The sequence below is a fragment of the Musa acuminata genome, chromosome BXJ2-6 (genome assembly GCF_036884655.1).
Source record: "Musa acuminata AAA Group cultivar baxijiao chromosome BXJ2-6, Cavendish_Baxijiao_AAA, whole genome shotgun sequence".
NCBI classification, from domain to species: domain Eukaryota; kingdom Viridiplantae; phylum Streptophyta; class Magnoliopsida; order Zingiberales; family Musaceae; genus Musa; species Musa acuminata.
Genome location: NC_088343.1, coordinates 37,351,976 through 37,367,650, shown reverse-complemented (window position 1 = coordinate 37,367,650; position 15,675 = coordinate 37,351,976). Strand labels below are relative to the sequence as shown.

The 15,675-nt window shown below is 37.2% G+C and overlaps 3 protein-coding genes across 5 annotated transcripts; 2 read left to right on the top strand and 1 right to left on the bottom strand.

Annotated features, from left to right (window-relative positions):
* The first annotated feature begins 17 nt into the window (after positions 1 to 17).
* Positions 18 to 3,866, top strand: LOC135615414 (serine/threonine-protein kinase SAPK7-like). 2 transcript variants are annotated; one of them, XM_065113874.1, is made up of 10 exons: positions 18 to 177; positions 290 to 524; positions 627 to 701; positions 804 to 905; positions 991 to 1,044; positions 1,145 to 1,237; positions 1,356 to 1,448; positions 2,867 to 2,971; positions 3,128 to 3,226; positions 3,390 to 3,866. In XM_065113874.1, exons 2-10 carry the CDS (start codon positions 405 to 407, stop codon positions 3,729 to 3,731), a joined length of 1,083 nt encoding a protein of 360 aa, XP_064969946.1. In that variant the 5' UTR covers positions 18 to 177; positions 290 to 404; the 3' UTR covers positions 3,732 to 3,866. The 2 variants fall into 2 exon arrangements, with proteins under 2 accessions (XP_064969946.1, XP_064969947.1); XM_065113875.1 differs by having other exon boundaries at positions 28 to 240; positions 405 to 524.
* A 674-nt stretch (positions 3,867 to 4,540) lies between these two features.
* LOC135615413 (calcium-dependent protein kinase 24-like) lies at positions 4,541 to 10,246 on the bottom strand. 2 transcript variants are annotated; one of them, XM_065113872.1, is made up of 7 exons: positions 9,219 to 10,246; positions 7,022 to 7,165; positions 6,745 to 6,885; positions 6,538 to 6,653; positions 5,346 to 5,513; positions 4,984 to 5,208; positions 4,541 to 4,866 (listed from the first exon to the last, which is right to left on the bottom strand). In XM_065113872.1, the coding sequence occupies exons 1-7, from the start codon at positions 9,772 to 9,774 to the stop codon at positions 4,738 to 4,740; spliced, it is 1,479 nt and encodes a 492-aa protein (XP_064969944.1). In that variant the 5' UTR covers positions 9,775 to 10,246; the 3' UTR covers positions 4,541 to 4,737. The 2 variants fall into 2 exon arrangements, with proteins under 2 accessions (XP_064969944.1, XP_064969943.1); XM_065113871.1 differs by having other exon boundaries at positions 4,543 to 4,866; positions 6,745 to 6,897; positions 9,219 to 10,245.
* Positions 10,247 to 10,998: 752 nt separating this feature from the next.
* Positions 10,999 to 15,618, top strand: LOC103989075 (mitochondrial import inner membrane translocase subunit PAM16 like 2). Its single transcript, XM_009407826.3, has 4 exons — positions 10,999 to 11,133; positions 12,061 to 12,148; positions 14,716 to 14,846; positions 15,198 to 15,618. Exons 1-4 carry the CDS (start codon positions 11,131 to 11,133, stop codon positions 15,306 to 15,308), a joined length of 333 nt encoding a protein of 110 aa, XP_009406101.2. The 5' UTR covers positions 10,999 to 11,130; the 3' UTR covers positions 15,309 to 15,618.
* The last annotated feature ends 57 nt before the right edge of the window (positions 15,619 to 15,675 follow it).

Sequence of the window (15,675 nt, the reverse complement as noted above, 5' to 3'; positions counted from 1 at the left end):
TGCTCTCAGTGGAAGCATTGGTTTATGTTATCTGGTTCTTCTGTTCCGGCTTCCCGAGAAGCGGCGACTGAGGCTGAGAGATTGGGGTGAGGGAGAGAGAGCAATATTATACGATTAGCAGGAAGAGGAGGCGGAGGAGATCCGATCTGACGCGGGGCAGTTCTTCCGTCACGTCACGTGATTCCGGCTATTAAAATTGGGGATTTCTTCTGCTTTTTTATTGAGAAGAGCGGTCCAAAGGTTCGTTGCCTCATTTTGATTCTTTTCTTTGGTTTGGGTCCTTCATCAGCTCGGAAGCTTCGAAAGAGCTTTTGCTTGCGGCTGCTGCTTGATCTTCTGTTGGAAAAAAGGAGGTTTTTGTCGTTGGAGTTCTTGTGATTTGGGACCGATTTGCGAGGAAGAAGATGGACAAGTACGAGATGGTGAAAGATCTGGGGTCGGGGAACTTTGGGGTTGCGAGATTGCTGCGGAACAAGGAGACAAAGGAGCTCGTAGCTATCAAGTACATCCCCAGAGGCCAAAAGGTTCGATCTTTTTCCTCTTTTTGCTGTATTTCGATCCAATTGCGTTCGATTTGCAGCGTAATTTTGTTGTTTCTGTTTGGTTACTTTTTGCTGTGTATGTAGATCGATGAGAATGTGGCGAGAGAGATTATTAACCACCGGTCGCTTCGCCATCCCAATATTATTCGATTCAAAGAGGCAAGAAAGACTCTTGTCGCCGCTTTCCTTTTAGGTTCCCGAAAGAACATGTTTTTCCTCGGATGAGAGCTAAGAGCACTTGTCTTGCTTCGTTACATATAGGTTGTTCTAACACCGACGCATCTTGGCATCGTCATGGAGTACGCCGCCGGCGGAGAACTCTTCGACCGGATCTGCACCGCCGGAAGATTTAGCGAGGACGAGGTTAATCTCGCACATTTAAACAAAAAATCCCCTTTCGTTTCCGTTAATATAATATTTGTCTGAATTCAAATCATCACTTCTCCAGGCCAGATATTTCTTCCAGCAGCTCATCTGCGGCGTCAGCTACTGCCACTACATGGTAAAATTCCCCTCTTGCTTTCCCCCAAAATACTAAAAATCCAATCTTTAATAGCTAACAAGCATTCCTATCTCCAAATTCTTAACCCACATGATTGCAGCAAATCTGTCACCGAGATCTGAAGCTGGAAAACACCCTGTTGGACGGGAGCCCTGCGCCTCGCCTCAAGATCTGCGATTTCGGTTACTCCAAGGTCAGTCATCCCGCGATACTCGCCTCCAATCAATTCCAAGAAATTTTTAGCTCAAAATCTCCAAAACAAGTACTAATTCTTTTATTATTTCCTTTCTTTATTGTGTCGGTGTGAGCAGTCATCTTTACTTCATTCGCGGCCCAAATCCACCGTGGGAACGCCGGCATATATCGCCCCCGAAGTGCTCTCCCGACGGGAGTACGACGGCAAGGTCAGTTCCGTAATCTCCGGTTCCCTCTCCGTATCCACTCTGCAAGCCGGAAGCCGGGTGCGTGCAATGACTCGCTACGTCCTGAGTACGTGCACAGCTTCTGTCCCGCGTGGCTGGCACGTGTTAATATAAGCCGATCCTATGAAGCCACGTATGCTTTAAACGTGAGCGGCTACGATTTCTTATAGAACCCATTGGGCAATTTGTGGGACCATCTTTTTAATCATTGCGCTTATAAGGGTTGTGTTGTTTCCGAGCGACGACAATGTTGGTGGGTGCGTCCTTGTCACTGCTTTCGGTGGGCGCTGCCACCGAGCAAGCAAAGTTGGACTGCTTTGAGGTTGATGACAAGAGGGTTCGTTTTCCCGCGTCGCTTTCACCTATGTCGCTTGCGTTGGTGGAATTCCCCGTATTCATGCTTGTGATGCTCCTATATATATATATATATATATATATATATATATATATATATATATATATATATATATATCGGTTCCTTTTCTTTTTGCACCATTCCTTTTGGCACGTCTTTTTGCACCATTCCAATAATGTTATCCTGCATAGGGTGTTTGAGAGGTTGATGTTTGCCTTGATCATCTGGGGATATAAGTGGAAGGGAGAGAGAGAGAGAGAGAGGGGGAGAGATTTGGCCATAGAAGGAAAACGAGGACAGTTTGGGAAAATTCAGTTTTCTTTTCAATGTTTGTCTACTTTCTGACCTTGATGAGATCTGAACCATCTATTTTGTGATGCTTAAACTCTGAACACCTGAATTAGATATAATCTTGATGTGTTTTTTAACCCTCAAGTGTATTGGTGGACCAATGAGTAGTACCAGGGACAATTGTTAGCTTGCTCTGTGCAATCAAAGTGCTATATCCATGGACAGTATCTTGTCACACTCTCTGAGTAATGAATTTTTGTATCATATTAAGCACAGTTTTTCTCATGAGAATGGATTATTGCGGTTGGCTTTTTAATGAGTTATACAATTTGATGCTTGGAAATTAACATTGGATTTTTCTTATATAACTTACTCTGATACTGAGGAGTTATGCAATTCAATTAGCTATATTGGACAAAAAGACAATTTATGTTGTAATCTTCAGTTGCATGCCTCGAGGGTATTTCCAATATTGACTAGACTGCACTTACTCATTAATATGTTCTTTTTTTCAGATTAAACTTTCATCCTAATTGATATCTTGGTTAAAAATAATGAAATAACTTCATGGTCTTCTCTTTCTTATTTCTGTATCTTGGTTGAAATAACATGGCATATTATGACTTTCCTAGATAAATACTAGATCATTTTTTGCTGAATGCATTGCAGTCATGTATCTGTTCTTATTTGGTCATTTGACATGCGCATAACTATCATACATAGAATTGTCAAGGTGATTTATTTAATGTTGCAGACGGCTGATGTGTGGTCATGTGGGGTAACATTGTATGTGATGCTGGTGGGAGCCTACCCTTTTGAGGATCCAGCTGACCCCAAGAACTTTAGGAAGACTATTGGGGTAAAAGCCTCTTGTATGCCATAACCTATCGAGTCACCCATCTCTCTTACTACTCTATCGCATGACAACCTCCTTTGTCTTCCTCAAGTAGGAAGCAGGAAATCATCTTGTTTATTATTTAGATTTTATCACTTAGGTATCTTGTTTGAATTACAGAGAATAGTGTCAGTACAGTACAAGATACCCGAATATGTTCATATTTCTCAAGATTGCAGGCAACTCATATCAAGGATCTTCGTTGCTAACCCAGCAAGGGTAATTTCTTTACACCTGAACTTGCGTAAACTGAAAACCTTCTCAGAATTGCATATGCATATCTAACGACAGCATATAATATTGCTGGACGTTTTAAAAGATAAAAAGAAAATTTAATGTTTGTATTATAGTTATTTTGGTTGTTGACTTTGCTTATCTGCAGAGGATTACTATAAGGGAAATAAGGAACCACCCCTGGTTCTTGAAGAACTTGCCTAGGGAGCTAACTGAAGCACAACAAGCGCAGTACTATAAGAGAGATACCCCTACCTACTCCCTGCAGAGTGTTGAGGAGATAATGAGGATTGTGGGTGAAGCACGCACTCCTCCACCGTCGACAACACCAGTGGCAGGCTTTGGTTGGACCGAAGAGGAGGACGAGGAGGAAGGCAAGCAAGACAAACAGGAGAACAATGAGGAGGAGGAGGAAGAAGAAGAAGAAGATGAGTACGATAAGAGAGTCAAGGAAGTCCGTGCTAGTGGGGAATATCCATTAGTTGATTAAATAAGTTCAGAGCCAAAACATTGAAAACTAGAAAATGAGAAAGACTGCATTCTTCCATGTATTGATAATTATGGACCTCTGTAGAATTCTTTTTCTGTGCTTCAATTCTGTGCATGCTGTGTATCTTTTCTTGGACTGCTGGTGTGCGTAGCAAAAGTGTCAGATATCTTACAAGTAGTTAAAGAGGGTTTACAACCAAGTAGTTTCTGATTGTTACAGAGTGAAACATTGGTCTACTTTGTAGTTCCTTTCTTTCTTTAGTTGAAACTTAAGAATCCTTGATGGACTCACTTTGCTTACTCTTGCATTTTACAATTAGGAAAACATATTTTGTAAATTGAGATGAAGACAGCGATTGTTTAGTGATGTGGAGTAGATAATGAATCTTAACATTGTCTTTTGCCTGCCACTATGATTAAATTGGATGTCTCTTCTGAAAGAAAAAATATTTATCTCATCCATTTGAGTTTCTTCTTTGCGGCAAATTTGCATAACACCCTGAAATTTATTAAGTTAAAGTTTTTCATTTTAAATATTTCAACAGTTCTAAAATCTTAAATTGTTTTTATTTGGCAGCCTTACATTTCATAAAAATAACAGGAGACAATTTGGACCTAAGAATCACAAATGATGAACTCTTCAGTAGTGAGTTTAAAAACATGCAAACAAAGCTGGCTTGCTCTTCATCACATGATTGCATGCAAATAAAACCTCAGATTAAGTACTTGAAAGAAAGAGAATCCAAGAAATGCAAATGATAACTCTTTCTGCAAAAAGCTTACTCAAGACATCATCAACAAAATGTTCATAGATGATCCTTGAAAGGAGTTTCTAAATCCATAAGACATGGAAACAAATCTTTTCAAGAAATCCCTCATAAAGTTCATCATCACATGATTGCACGACTTCTCACGACTCATTTTGTTTGCTCTCATCATAACATCTAGTTCTACAATCTTTCCAAAAACTGCAGTTCCTTCAGATGCCTCTTATTAATAGCTTTGCATTAGTGTTCTTCTGTCCCGAGGGCATCGGCCAAATTAAAGTTTATGTTGTTCCTCATGGTCCTCCTTCCCACTCCGCCGTTGCCTTTTCTCATCATAGCTGCAAATTCGCTGTAATCTATTTGCCCATCCTGCATATACAAAACAGACTGAAAATAATCAGCTTATAGAATTAGAAAAAAGTCAATTACAGTTCCAAGAAAAAAATAAAAAAGTAAATAAGAAAAGAAGAAAAAGATAACACCCACATTATCTTGATCAACTTCTTTAATCATCTCATCAAGGCGAACATCATCAAGACCAAATTCTCTACAAGCTTGTGAAAGTTCATCAATAGTTATGTAACCACTTCCATCTTTATCAAAGTATGAAAATGCTGATGCTAAATTTTCTTCTCGCTCTAACTTATTCATGTGCACTGTTGCTGCAAGAAATTCACCATAATCAATTGTTCCATTTTTGTCAACATCAGCCTGCAGCCATTTCAAGCAATCTAAATTAGAGATCCAGTGCAAATATAATCCAAAGTAATGAACAAGAAGAGTTGCTTGAGAATATTTAATGATGCAGAATAATTTAGTAGAATGCACCCGATGTCGGTCATTCATACCGCATCCATAAGCGTTTGAATTTCAGATTCCATCAGTTCAGACCCCACTTTTCTCAAGCCATCTTTCAGTTCATCGAATGTTATGGTCCCGCTGTTGTCTGTATCAATCATTTTGAACAACTCTTTTAGACCACCAATCTCTTCCTCTGAGAGGCTTTCAGCAATAACCTGCAAAATAAAGAAGAGCATGCTCTTACAAACATGCAATTTTCAGGGGAGCACATATGAGGTGCGCATTTTCAACCATGATGACAAAGGTTCATTCTGCTCTCATGATTTGTGTTTGATTATTTGGACTCTCGCAGCATATACTAGAATATCAAGACTGCATGATATAAGATGTAATGCATCATTCACTATCAAAGTTCCAGGGTTCCTAGTCTTGCCATGCAAAACAGCATAACATCTTTCTTGTGTAGTATAGAAGACATGCCACCTATATGATATCCATAAAGCACAATTTGGTGAAACTTCAGTGATTAAATGCATTTCCACCAGAAACATAAAAAGGGAAGAAGAAAGATTTAAGCTTGTTGAATTCAGAACAACTAAAAGGATGAAATGAAAAAAAAAGAGAAGATTTTCTAGCTTTCACAGTAAAACTCAACTGATTAAATGCATTTCCACCACAACACATATAAGAGAAGACTTGAGCTTGTAGCATGGAAATTTCCAAACAGGATGTTTGAGAAATTTTAATTTTCTAAGGCTGATACTTTGATTTGCCAACCATCACCACAACTCTGTGATCAAACTACCCATGGTTGGAAACTATGAATTATACACCATACTGTTAATTATACATCTAAGTATGAGTTACCACCATTATTCACTTAATTAGATTTCAGTTAATTACTTATTGGTTTTTGCAACTGACCTAAGTGAATGTCTCATGCCATGACATACAACAAAGTGGCATACCTTGTCCCTGCACCCATAACATAACCAAGAATCTCCCACTTCTAAGTAGCATAACATATAGGTCGTGATAAGTTCAGTCAAAACTTCTAATTAGTTGAGAAATTTAACGCAGGAAAAAAAAATGGCAAAGCTATGGAATTGATCAAAATATCAGATTCTTTATATGGATGAGGTATAAAAACAGGACTTGAGTTTAATCTGGACTCTGGAGTATGCTCAAATGCCAAGATGAAAAATCTCACATCTACCGATCATTGTAAAAGAAGATTACCCGTAAAGCCATCTTCTTGAGCTTGTTCATTGCAGAGAATTGCTTAAGACGTGATAGCACTGCAGAGTCCAGGGGTCTATCAGGTGCAACATTGTCATCAAGAATCCATGGGTGACCTGGTAGAGAAAACCTCATGTCAATAGAGAATCTGAACTTTTTCAGAGAACTTTGATTTCTGAAAGCAAAGGTCTTGACCAATATGCTTACAGAGAACTTGATGTGCTGTATATCTCTTCCTTGGATCTCTACAAAGCATATTTCGTATCAGATCCTTAGCACTATCAGAAATGCCAGGCCATGGTTGAGACTCAAAATCTAGACGACCTTGTAGGATCCGTCTGAAGATCCCTGCTTCAGTTTCTGAGAGAGAGTGAGAGAGAAGTACGACAGCAAAATCACATACCACAAATAATAATAAGAAAAGAAAAGCAGACTCAGTGATCCGTTATTAGCTTGCAAAACTAAAAAATTAACAGCAATATACCTGCCCAGAAAGGTGGCACGCCACTTAACAAAATATACAAGATGACTCCGGCACTCCATACATCAGATTCTGGTCCATAAAGTTTACACAATACCTCAGGTGCCACATAATATGGACTTCCAACTACCTCAGATAATGTTTCACCTGCAAAGTTCAAGTATGATGGCTTCCAATTAACAATAGAGGTACCAAAGTTTCCTATAAACTCTAGAGTTGGACTCATTTTGTGACATCAAGTTTTTCTCTCCAAAACAACAGTTGTACAACCCACTAAACCAAAATTGACAAGCTTCAGATACCTTTTCGGCGAATTTATGTAAATTCTATCGTTCTCCGAAAAAACTCATGCAAGATATGAAGGGTATTATTCTTCGCAAAATCATAGTGCAATCAGAAGTATTCTGTGTGTGTCTTTCTTCTGGTATGTACTTGAGTCTTTGACAATTTATTTGCAAGAAAAAACCAGCAAAAAAGTGGATAATGGATCTCTAATGAATTGTAGAATCAACTGAAATAAATGGTAAGTCAAAATCATGACATTAGCATAATCTGAATAGAATTTTCCCATAAGATTACATATGCTTTGATCTCCACTTTGATTTCTACCCTTCATAGATGTTCAAATAATTATGTATTCTTTCACCAATTAATACTGGTTCCTGTACCTAATTAAATAATAAAAGAATAGAAAACCTACTGCCTAACCCCCTTCCATAGCCCAAAAGGATATCATCTCTTACCCTTGTCAAGCCTCTTCAGCTTTACCATGAACTATCTCATCGAACAGAAATTTCTTAATTCATCATATAGATATTCTTGGAACATACAAGATCTGAAACCTCTTTCTTGTAACTAGCATATCAGGCTCTTAGTCACTTCATTTGTATCATACATCCATGCAGTTAAGCTCTGTTATACTATTATTTTCTGAATCCAGTCCAGGAATCTTGGTTTGTGTTAAAAGATGATGAGTGTTCACTCCATAATGATGGATGCAGAAGAAATGTGAAACATAAGAAGGTTATGGTGTTCCTTAAGACTAAATGAACAAAGAAAAGGTCAAAACATGTGAATCTTGCTGATAGTAATTATCAAAATACCTACCAAGAAAGCATGAAAACAAAATAGAACTATATGATACATCACCAAAATATTAGAGATAGCCAACATGATCATGGATGATATATGATGATAACCATACAAGTCCTACAATTTGACATGTACAAAGAACTTCAAAAAGAAAAAAAAATAATGAAAAAAATAATGTAAAATGGACTGGTAAAACAACAATAATGCAGAAATAAACCTGCAATCACCTGAACATTTTATTTTATGAAATATCATCAAGGGCATATAATAGCATATGCTTTTTAAGAATTCCAAACCAATGAGCTTGTAACGTTTGAGAAACAAGAAAAAGAATACCTAACAAGATTCCACTACTGAATGAGCAACATGAACAATATGAGTACCACAATCTTAACAAGACTAAAAAAGGAGCTAGAGCCACTTACTTACTATTCACAACCCCTTAAAAAATTAATAAAATAATATTTTATTATTTGCAACCCCTCTAATTTCATTTTTACTCTCATTTTTTTCTTTTTTTTCTTTCCTCACAGCCCTTGTTTATGCACTCTACTGTCACCGGTTCTCCCCACCACTTGTGTGCACTATTAAGCAGTTTGTAAGGCTCAGAACATGATATCTTTTGGACTATTATAGAATATACATTATCCTGAAAGGGTTGACTCATTGCAACAAATGTCAAAAACAATTTCTCACTTTCTCTTTAATCTTCAGTTTGTCTCATTTCATCAACTCTTTTTTTTTTTGTCATTTTATTGGAATTAAATTATAAATTGAGAACATATATATCTATTTACAAAGGGATAACTTAAGAATATTCAAAGTTCTTAACGAGGCTATAAAAAAAAGATTGTAAATAGTAATCTACTTAAAGAAAGAAATATTAGGTAAAGAGTGAAAAGATTTTATTGAAATTAAGGTATAAATTAAGAGCATATTTAGAAAGGAATAACTTGAGGAATATTCAAAGTTCTCAATGGGTTGTAAATAATAAAAAATGTTTGCAAATAGTAATCTACTTAAAAGAAATATTTCTTTAATGTACATAAAACAAGGTTAAAGAAGAAAAACCCTTTCTCTTCTCAGTAATGGGGCTATCAAGAAGAACCTGGCTTATAGAAGACAGAGAGTCCAAAATCCGTCGCTTTGAGCGCGGCGTCCTCATCGGCGCTGGCGAACAAGAAGTTCTCCGGCTTGAGATCCCGATGCATTACGCCGAGCGAGTGGCATGCTTCCACGACTCCGACGATGGTCTTGATTAGCTGCGCCGCCTTCCTCTCGCTGTAGTGCCCCTTCTGGATGATCCTGTCGAAGAGCTCCCCGCCCGCGCACAGCTCCATCACCAGGTGCACGAACAGCGCGTCCTCGAAGGTCCCCCTGATCCTGACGACATTGGGGTGCTCCGAGAGGTGGTGCATGATCTGGATCTCGCGCCACACGTCCTCGTAGTCATCGCGGCAGAAGAGCTTGACCTTGGGGATGGACTTGCACGCGTACTCCTTCCCGTCGTTCTTGTCGACGCAGAGGTACGTGGTGCCGAACTCCCCCTGCCCCAGCTTCTTCCCAATGCTGTAATGGTCCCGCAGGTTTGGGGTCTTGTGAGGGAGGACCGACGAGTGCCTGGAGGGGCGATGGGGAGGACGGTTGATCGAGGACTCGCTCATGGGTGCTAAATGGCGCAAAGACGAGATCTTGGGCTCTGAAATCGAACAAAATCGGACTTTTATGGGCACGTCACAACAAAGATTGCATCTTTTCGATCTTCTCGACGTGTTCTTCGGACTGTGAGCTCCTCCGTTGATAGAAGAGGGAAAGGACAAATGGAGGGAGTCGAGGAAGGAGGGAAGTCAAGGAAAGAAGAACAGGAATGAGGTCATCATTCCTGCACAGACCATTAAAGGGTCGTCTTTCCTTTTGCTTCAGTCGAGAGGGGAAAAGGAGTGGGATCGATCTTTCTTCGTATCATTTTCCTTTTCCTCTTACCTTTTCTTTTTTTGGCTCAAACCATCAGCCAAACAGATGGAGCAAAACGAATCAACAACTCGTTGGGTGTCTTCTCCAAGTTCTTCAACATCAAGGATGATGATATCTCTGCTGCGGCACACAGATCCCACGCACAACAGCCCAAAATACATGCATCAATGTACGGGTGGGCGGATGAATGCTTTGACGTATTCATCTCCTCCATGCAACCAAATATATCATTGGGAGTCTTCGTCGTTATGTTTGAAATGTCAATTAGCCTAATTGTCTCGTATCGATTGAATTCATGCTCTTATCGAACACACCATTGCCTTCTTTTCCCCTTTAATACATACATATAGGCTTTCTTTGAGGATATTATTTTCAAAAATATTTTATATTATGTTTTATATCTTACATAATGAATTTTTTAACAGTTAACATAAATGAATGAAAGAAAAAAAAAAAAACCATTTTTATGTACTTTTTTATTTGTCAAAGATAATGTTAGGGATCATCAGATTTTGCATATGCATAATCATTTTTGAGATTTTGTTTTGACTTGGTAACATATTTTAGATTTATAATATTTCAAATATTTTTATAGTAATAATCTCAGGCCTTGTTTATTTTAAATATATTTTTTCATCAATTTCATGAAATCAAATTTAAATATATAAAATATAAATTATTTTTATTTTCTATGATATAAGATAGAAAGAAATTGATGAAAAAAATTGTTATTAGTATGTACTTACCGTCATGCAATAATGTGTTAATGTTTTATTATGTTTCTGATTGTTAATTAGTAAAAATGCAAGTAATTGTTCGAAGATATTTTTATGCGTACATAATTACATCATATTAATGTATCCCCAAAATAATCTTTTACTGCTCTACCCGATACCCTAACTATACCTGATTGGTGATTCGAGATAGTGGACCCCACTCGTCGGATCAGACAAGTATGAAAGGAATACCCTAATGACACGCGTTCTCTCTCTCTCTCTCTCTCTCGGCGGCGACGGAAGCGGTGGTGCGACGGAGGGAGCGGCGGCATGGTAAGCATAATCTCCTCCTCCTGGTGTCCTCTTCCTCTTCTATCTCTCAGACGACGCGGGATGATGTGGAGGACCTGTCCCGTGCTCAATCGACCCGCGTCGACGCCTTTACAGCCAGTAGCGGTGAGGAAAAGGATAAAAATTTAGCAGCCCCATCTCTTCACCTCATTCGGTGTCGACTACTGGCGCTCTGGTCGGCGTCGGGATCAGTTGATGTTTGAATCTGGGGCGTAAGGAACCAACTACATGGAAAGAAAAAGTAAGAGAGGGAAACGGGAGAAAATAGTGAGGGTTATAGGTAAACAGCGAGAAGATTATTAGATGCGCGCACATGAAATTATGCATGATCTTTAGATAGGTATGAATCTTATTAATGGGCATGGGAGAAAGCAAAAGATTACGCTTTTCTTGGTAATCTTTTCTTGGGTTTTCTGATTCAGATATATGCTTTTACTATGTATGATATCGTTTGCTTTGATTCAATGATTGAGACTCAACCGTGTTTTAGAATGGTCGGGTAGAATGTGCCTAAATCTTAGACTTAATTACAGTATCGATTTTGTGAATTGTCTCGGTGGAAGAACTAGTTATTGGTAGGAAGCACTAGTATGTTGCAAATCATTGCGCTGCATGATTCCAACTTGAGGGCACTCAATCATCATCACGTAGTTTAAGGAATTTCTTCTACCATGGAATCATATATTGTTGTATAGCCATGAATATTAATAGAAAATTAAATGGTTCCCCTTTTGTATTTAACAATTTGTTTTTTATTTGGGGAAATCATGCTGATATTACTTCAATATTTTAAAAGACTACGATTTATGGGGCACCTCCGACACTATAAAATCAGTCTGCTAAGAAATTTGATCTTTATAGATCCGTTCTAGTGTATTTTAATGAATTATTTATTCTTCGACAATGCAGGCTGCAAGAATACTTGCTAACTTGCTTGTTATGGGTTCTGGGATATTAGGAAGGGCTGTTTTACAAGCATATCGTAAAGCACTTGAAAGTAAGTTTGCTGAGATATATGATTTATCAAATTATAGATGTTGATTTGCAATGCTAAATTTCTTTTAGTTTTGAGAAAAAATTTGTAGATTCTGTCATGTTCTCATTTTCTGTTTGAATTTTAGATGGTTCTACTCCATTCAAAAAACAAGTATCTGAGTCATTAGTGATAAAGTTACAATTGTTATAGTCACTTAGTACCTGAAAGTCACAATCAATGGATGACAAAACATGTGAATTCCATACATAACAAGTGCAGAGGATTTTGAAGTTCTGAAAGACATGATGTTGAGTTCAGCACCAGTAGGACTGGTGCCTTATCTATTTGTATCAGCTCTAAAGAGAAAATTTTAAGATTTTTTTTCAGGCATGAAATGTTCATTGATCGCAATCATGGTTTTCAATACTGGGTCCAATATCAGTTTCACTAAACTATTCATCTAGTATGGTACCGGCATCGGTCCGTACACTGATATCTGTTGTCTGGTAAAATAATTAAAAATAATGAATTGTATATAGATTATGCTTGAACCATGATTGTTGTTTACCAACTTAGATCAATAAACGACTAATTGGTTGTACTTGGGGATGGTTTCTAATCTTGGAATTTTAAGATTTCTGGTGATTGTTCTCTGTCATTCAGTGTTTAAGAGCAATAAGCCACTGGTTTTAAAGGTTTTGAAACTTGGAAGCATCAGCATGTCTGGTGATTTTTCTTCTCTTATGACGACAATTTTTGAAGCACTTTACTCCTTTCCTACCAGGATTTTATACTATGTTTAAGATATATGATCTTGTTCATCATATTGAACAGTCTGTTTAAACAAAAAGGCTTCAGTGATGAAAATAATAAAAGGAAAAATATTATTTATTTAAATGGAAATGTTGTTTGACCCTGACATACAATTGACCTAGAGTTACATTTTCCTAGAAATCATTGTTATGTGAAATTTTTAATTATTTAAATTCTAGATATTTATAGTCTAGCTACTCATTTGATCCAATCTTTCACTTAGGTGGAATATGTTTTTGAAATATTTAGACTTTTTTTGTTAAAGAAACTTGAAGCCGAGGACCTGCTTTAGTTGATCCATTTATAAAATACCAATCTTGTCAAGTACGATAAATAGTTAGATTCTACTATTATTGGTTAATTTTTTGCTTCTACATATTGTGCTTTTTTATTTGCATTGTCTTTCATTTTGCCAAAAATTCTTCATTTACCCATGAAGAATTTTGGTGAAGGTTTAAAATTATATGTCGCAAGTTTAATAGATAAGTCCTTCAAGCTTGGGCTAGTTTTCGTTGGCATTCTGGATTCAGTCATAGATATTTAACCCTTCAACTTGAGAAATGTTTGAAATCGAATTAGAAAATGAAAAATAAATCATGTTTTCCTTTTTAAATAATTTTTTTTCATTTTTTCTTGGGTAAGAATCCTTGTCTCATGTTCACTCCAAAAAATTGCAATTATTGTGTATGGCCTTGTAAACATGATAAACTTCATTAATTTGCATCAGACAGTCAACTGTTCTTCAGTCCCAACTATCAGGTAACTTGCCTTTTTTACTTTTTAACCTTCTTTTTTTTCTTTCTTACTATTATTAGCTCTCTTGCCCCTTTTGTTGCCTAAACTACGTGATTAAGGCTTGAGATCAGCCAACTGGAGCATGAACCAGGAAGCTTAAGAATAAAGAGGAGCATTGAACGAGCACCCAAGCAATTATGGTGCAGAAGGATGTGGATGGAGGGTGGAGGGGTGAGGATGGGTATGAAGATAGGGATGAATTTTAATTTTGGGTATCAGAGATCTAATGTATGCCAACTTATGATTTAGTTATGACTTACTAGATAGCTATAGGCATGTCTTTGTTATCTTGAGTTTGACATTTACATATGGTATTGACTTTGTAAATATGAACCACTTAATGATAATACATATGCAATTGCCCTATTAAAAGAATGTGTTCTATGAATGAGACCTGATGCTTGTGCTTACAGACTATTGTAACAATAAATGACCATCTCTAGAATTTATTTTGGTAAAAGATTTTCAAAGTCTTAAGTTTGATGTGGTAAGTTTCAAATTGCTTAAGATTCGAGAGTTTCTTGTGCTGCACTAAATTCAGTTACTGTAAAATTTCTTCAGATTAAAATGAGATCATTTTTCTACATTGAAAGACTAGCCAATTTTCTTTTCTGAGAATTGGTACCTATTGTGCTTGATGTCATTGTCTTGTAATCAAAATTATTTTATAAATTTACGACACAAGCCTATGGTTTTCTGATTTGTCAGCAGCTGATTATATATCCATACGGGTCTTCTTTATGGATATCTTAAAGTGGGCATACTGCATCCATAGTAGTTTTAAGGATCACTGCTCATTCCCACCTACCCCCTCCTCTCTCCTTCATTTTCACTTTTTCATTCTTCTCCTCGTAATTATGGCATAGTTTTTTTACTTTGATTTTTTTTTTTCATTCACAGATATGTCCTTCCTTGCTACTGGCATATAAGAGCACATATATGAATAACTCTTAACTTATTTCTTGAATTGTTTTCTGCAGATGCAAATAAAACCGGTGTTGCAAATGAAACTATACAGAATATACGGAGAGCTAGTAAGGCTATGACCGAACAAGAAGCTAGGCAGATATTGGGAATCAATGAACAGTCAACTTGGGAGGAGATCCTGAAGGTTCAGTATCCTAGTTTCTGCATTTTATGATTGTTATCATGGGAGGTTATGCTGTTCTCTCCGTAATGATGGCATAAAGCTTTCTAATTTATTCTTAGGGTACTTGTAGCAAATTATATGTGAAGAATTTTTCTTATTTAACACAAATAACATTGTTTGTTACCGATAATTCACTCAGAAAATTAACCTTTGTAGTCTACCTACTCCAACTCAATTATACATAGTTGATCCCAGAAAAAGTTCTGTTGTTGATGTAGATAGTTGTTCTTTTATGGTCCCGAGCTTTTTTAAATTTTTTATAAAAATATTTATATTTGTCGAGTCTGAATTTTCATTATTCTGACTACACAGAAGTACGATGTCTTATTTGAGAGAAATGCTAAACATGGAAGCTTCTATCTCCAGTCTAAGGTTCACAGGGCTAAAGAGTGTCTGGAAGCAGCCTACCAAGGGAAGGGGTGAATGATATGTTGGAGTCTGCAAACTTATTCACAGCTATAAATGCTTTCTATAGCAATATTGCATGCGTTAAGCAAACTAAATGCCTATGCGTCTCTTTCGACACAAATTTGCCTTGGAGGTTACCTTGCACTTGGAACGCTGTGTTTTGGCACTGAACACTTCTAGCTGATCCAAATGCTTGTTTTAGGACACCTCTCTTCTCTGTTCTAGATCGTGTTGTTTGAATGCTAAGCATCTGCTTGTTTTCCTGAAGAGTAAATGTTTTTCAGTTATTTCTTCTTGGCTAAAGTATTATGTTATTTTTGTATCATCATTGTGGTTGCCATTGAGATGTTTGTTGCGCCTCAATCAGATATGTTGTGTACTT

Excerpts from the sequence above, each read along its gene's own strand:
- LOC135615414 (XM_065113874.1), top strand. The coding sequence starts at position 405 with ATGGACAAGTACGAGATGGTGAAAGATCTGGGGTCGGGGAACTTTGGG. Across the intron at positions 1,045-1,144 it reads TCAGCTACTGCCACTACATG|CAAATCTGTCACCGAGATCT; the intron begins GTAAAATTCCCC and ends ACATGATTGCAG. Across the intron at positions 1,238-1,355 it reads GCGATTTCGGTTACTCCAAG|TCATCTTTACTTCATTCGCG; the intron begins GTCAGTCATCCC and ends CGGTGTGAGCAG.
- LOC103989075 (XM_009407826.3), top strand. Across the intron at positions 12,149-14,715 it reads ATATCGTAAAGCACTTGAAA|ATGCAAATAAAACCGGTGTT; the intron begins GTAAGTTTGCTG and ends TGTTTTCTGCAG. Across the intron at positions 14,847-15,197 it reads CTTGGGAGGAGATCCTGAAG|AAGTACGATGTCTTATTTGA; the intron begins GTTCAGTATCCT and ends CTGACTACACAG.
- LOC135615413 (XM_065113871.1), bottom strand. The coding sequence starts at position 9,774 with ATGAGCGAGTCCTCGATCAACCGTCCTCCCCATCGCCCCTCCAGGCAC. Across the intron at positions 7,166-9,218 it reads CTCTGTCTTCTATAAGCCAG|GTGAAACATTATCTGAGGTA; the intron begins GTTCTTCTTGAT and ends TGAACTTTGCAG. Across the intron at positions 4,867-4,983 it reads AAGAAGTTGATCAAGATAAT|GATGGGCAAATAGATTACAG; the intron begins GTGGGTGTTATC and ends TTGTATATGCAG.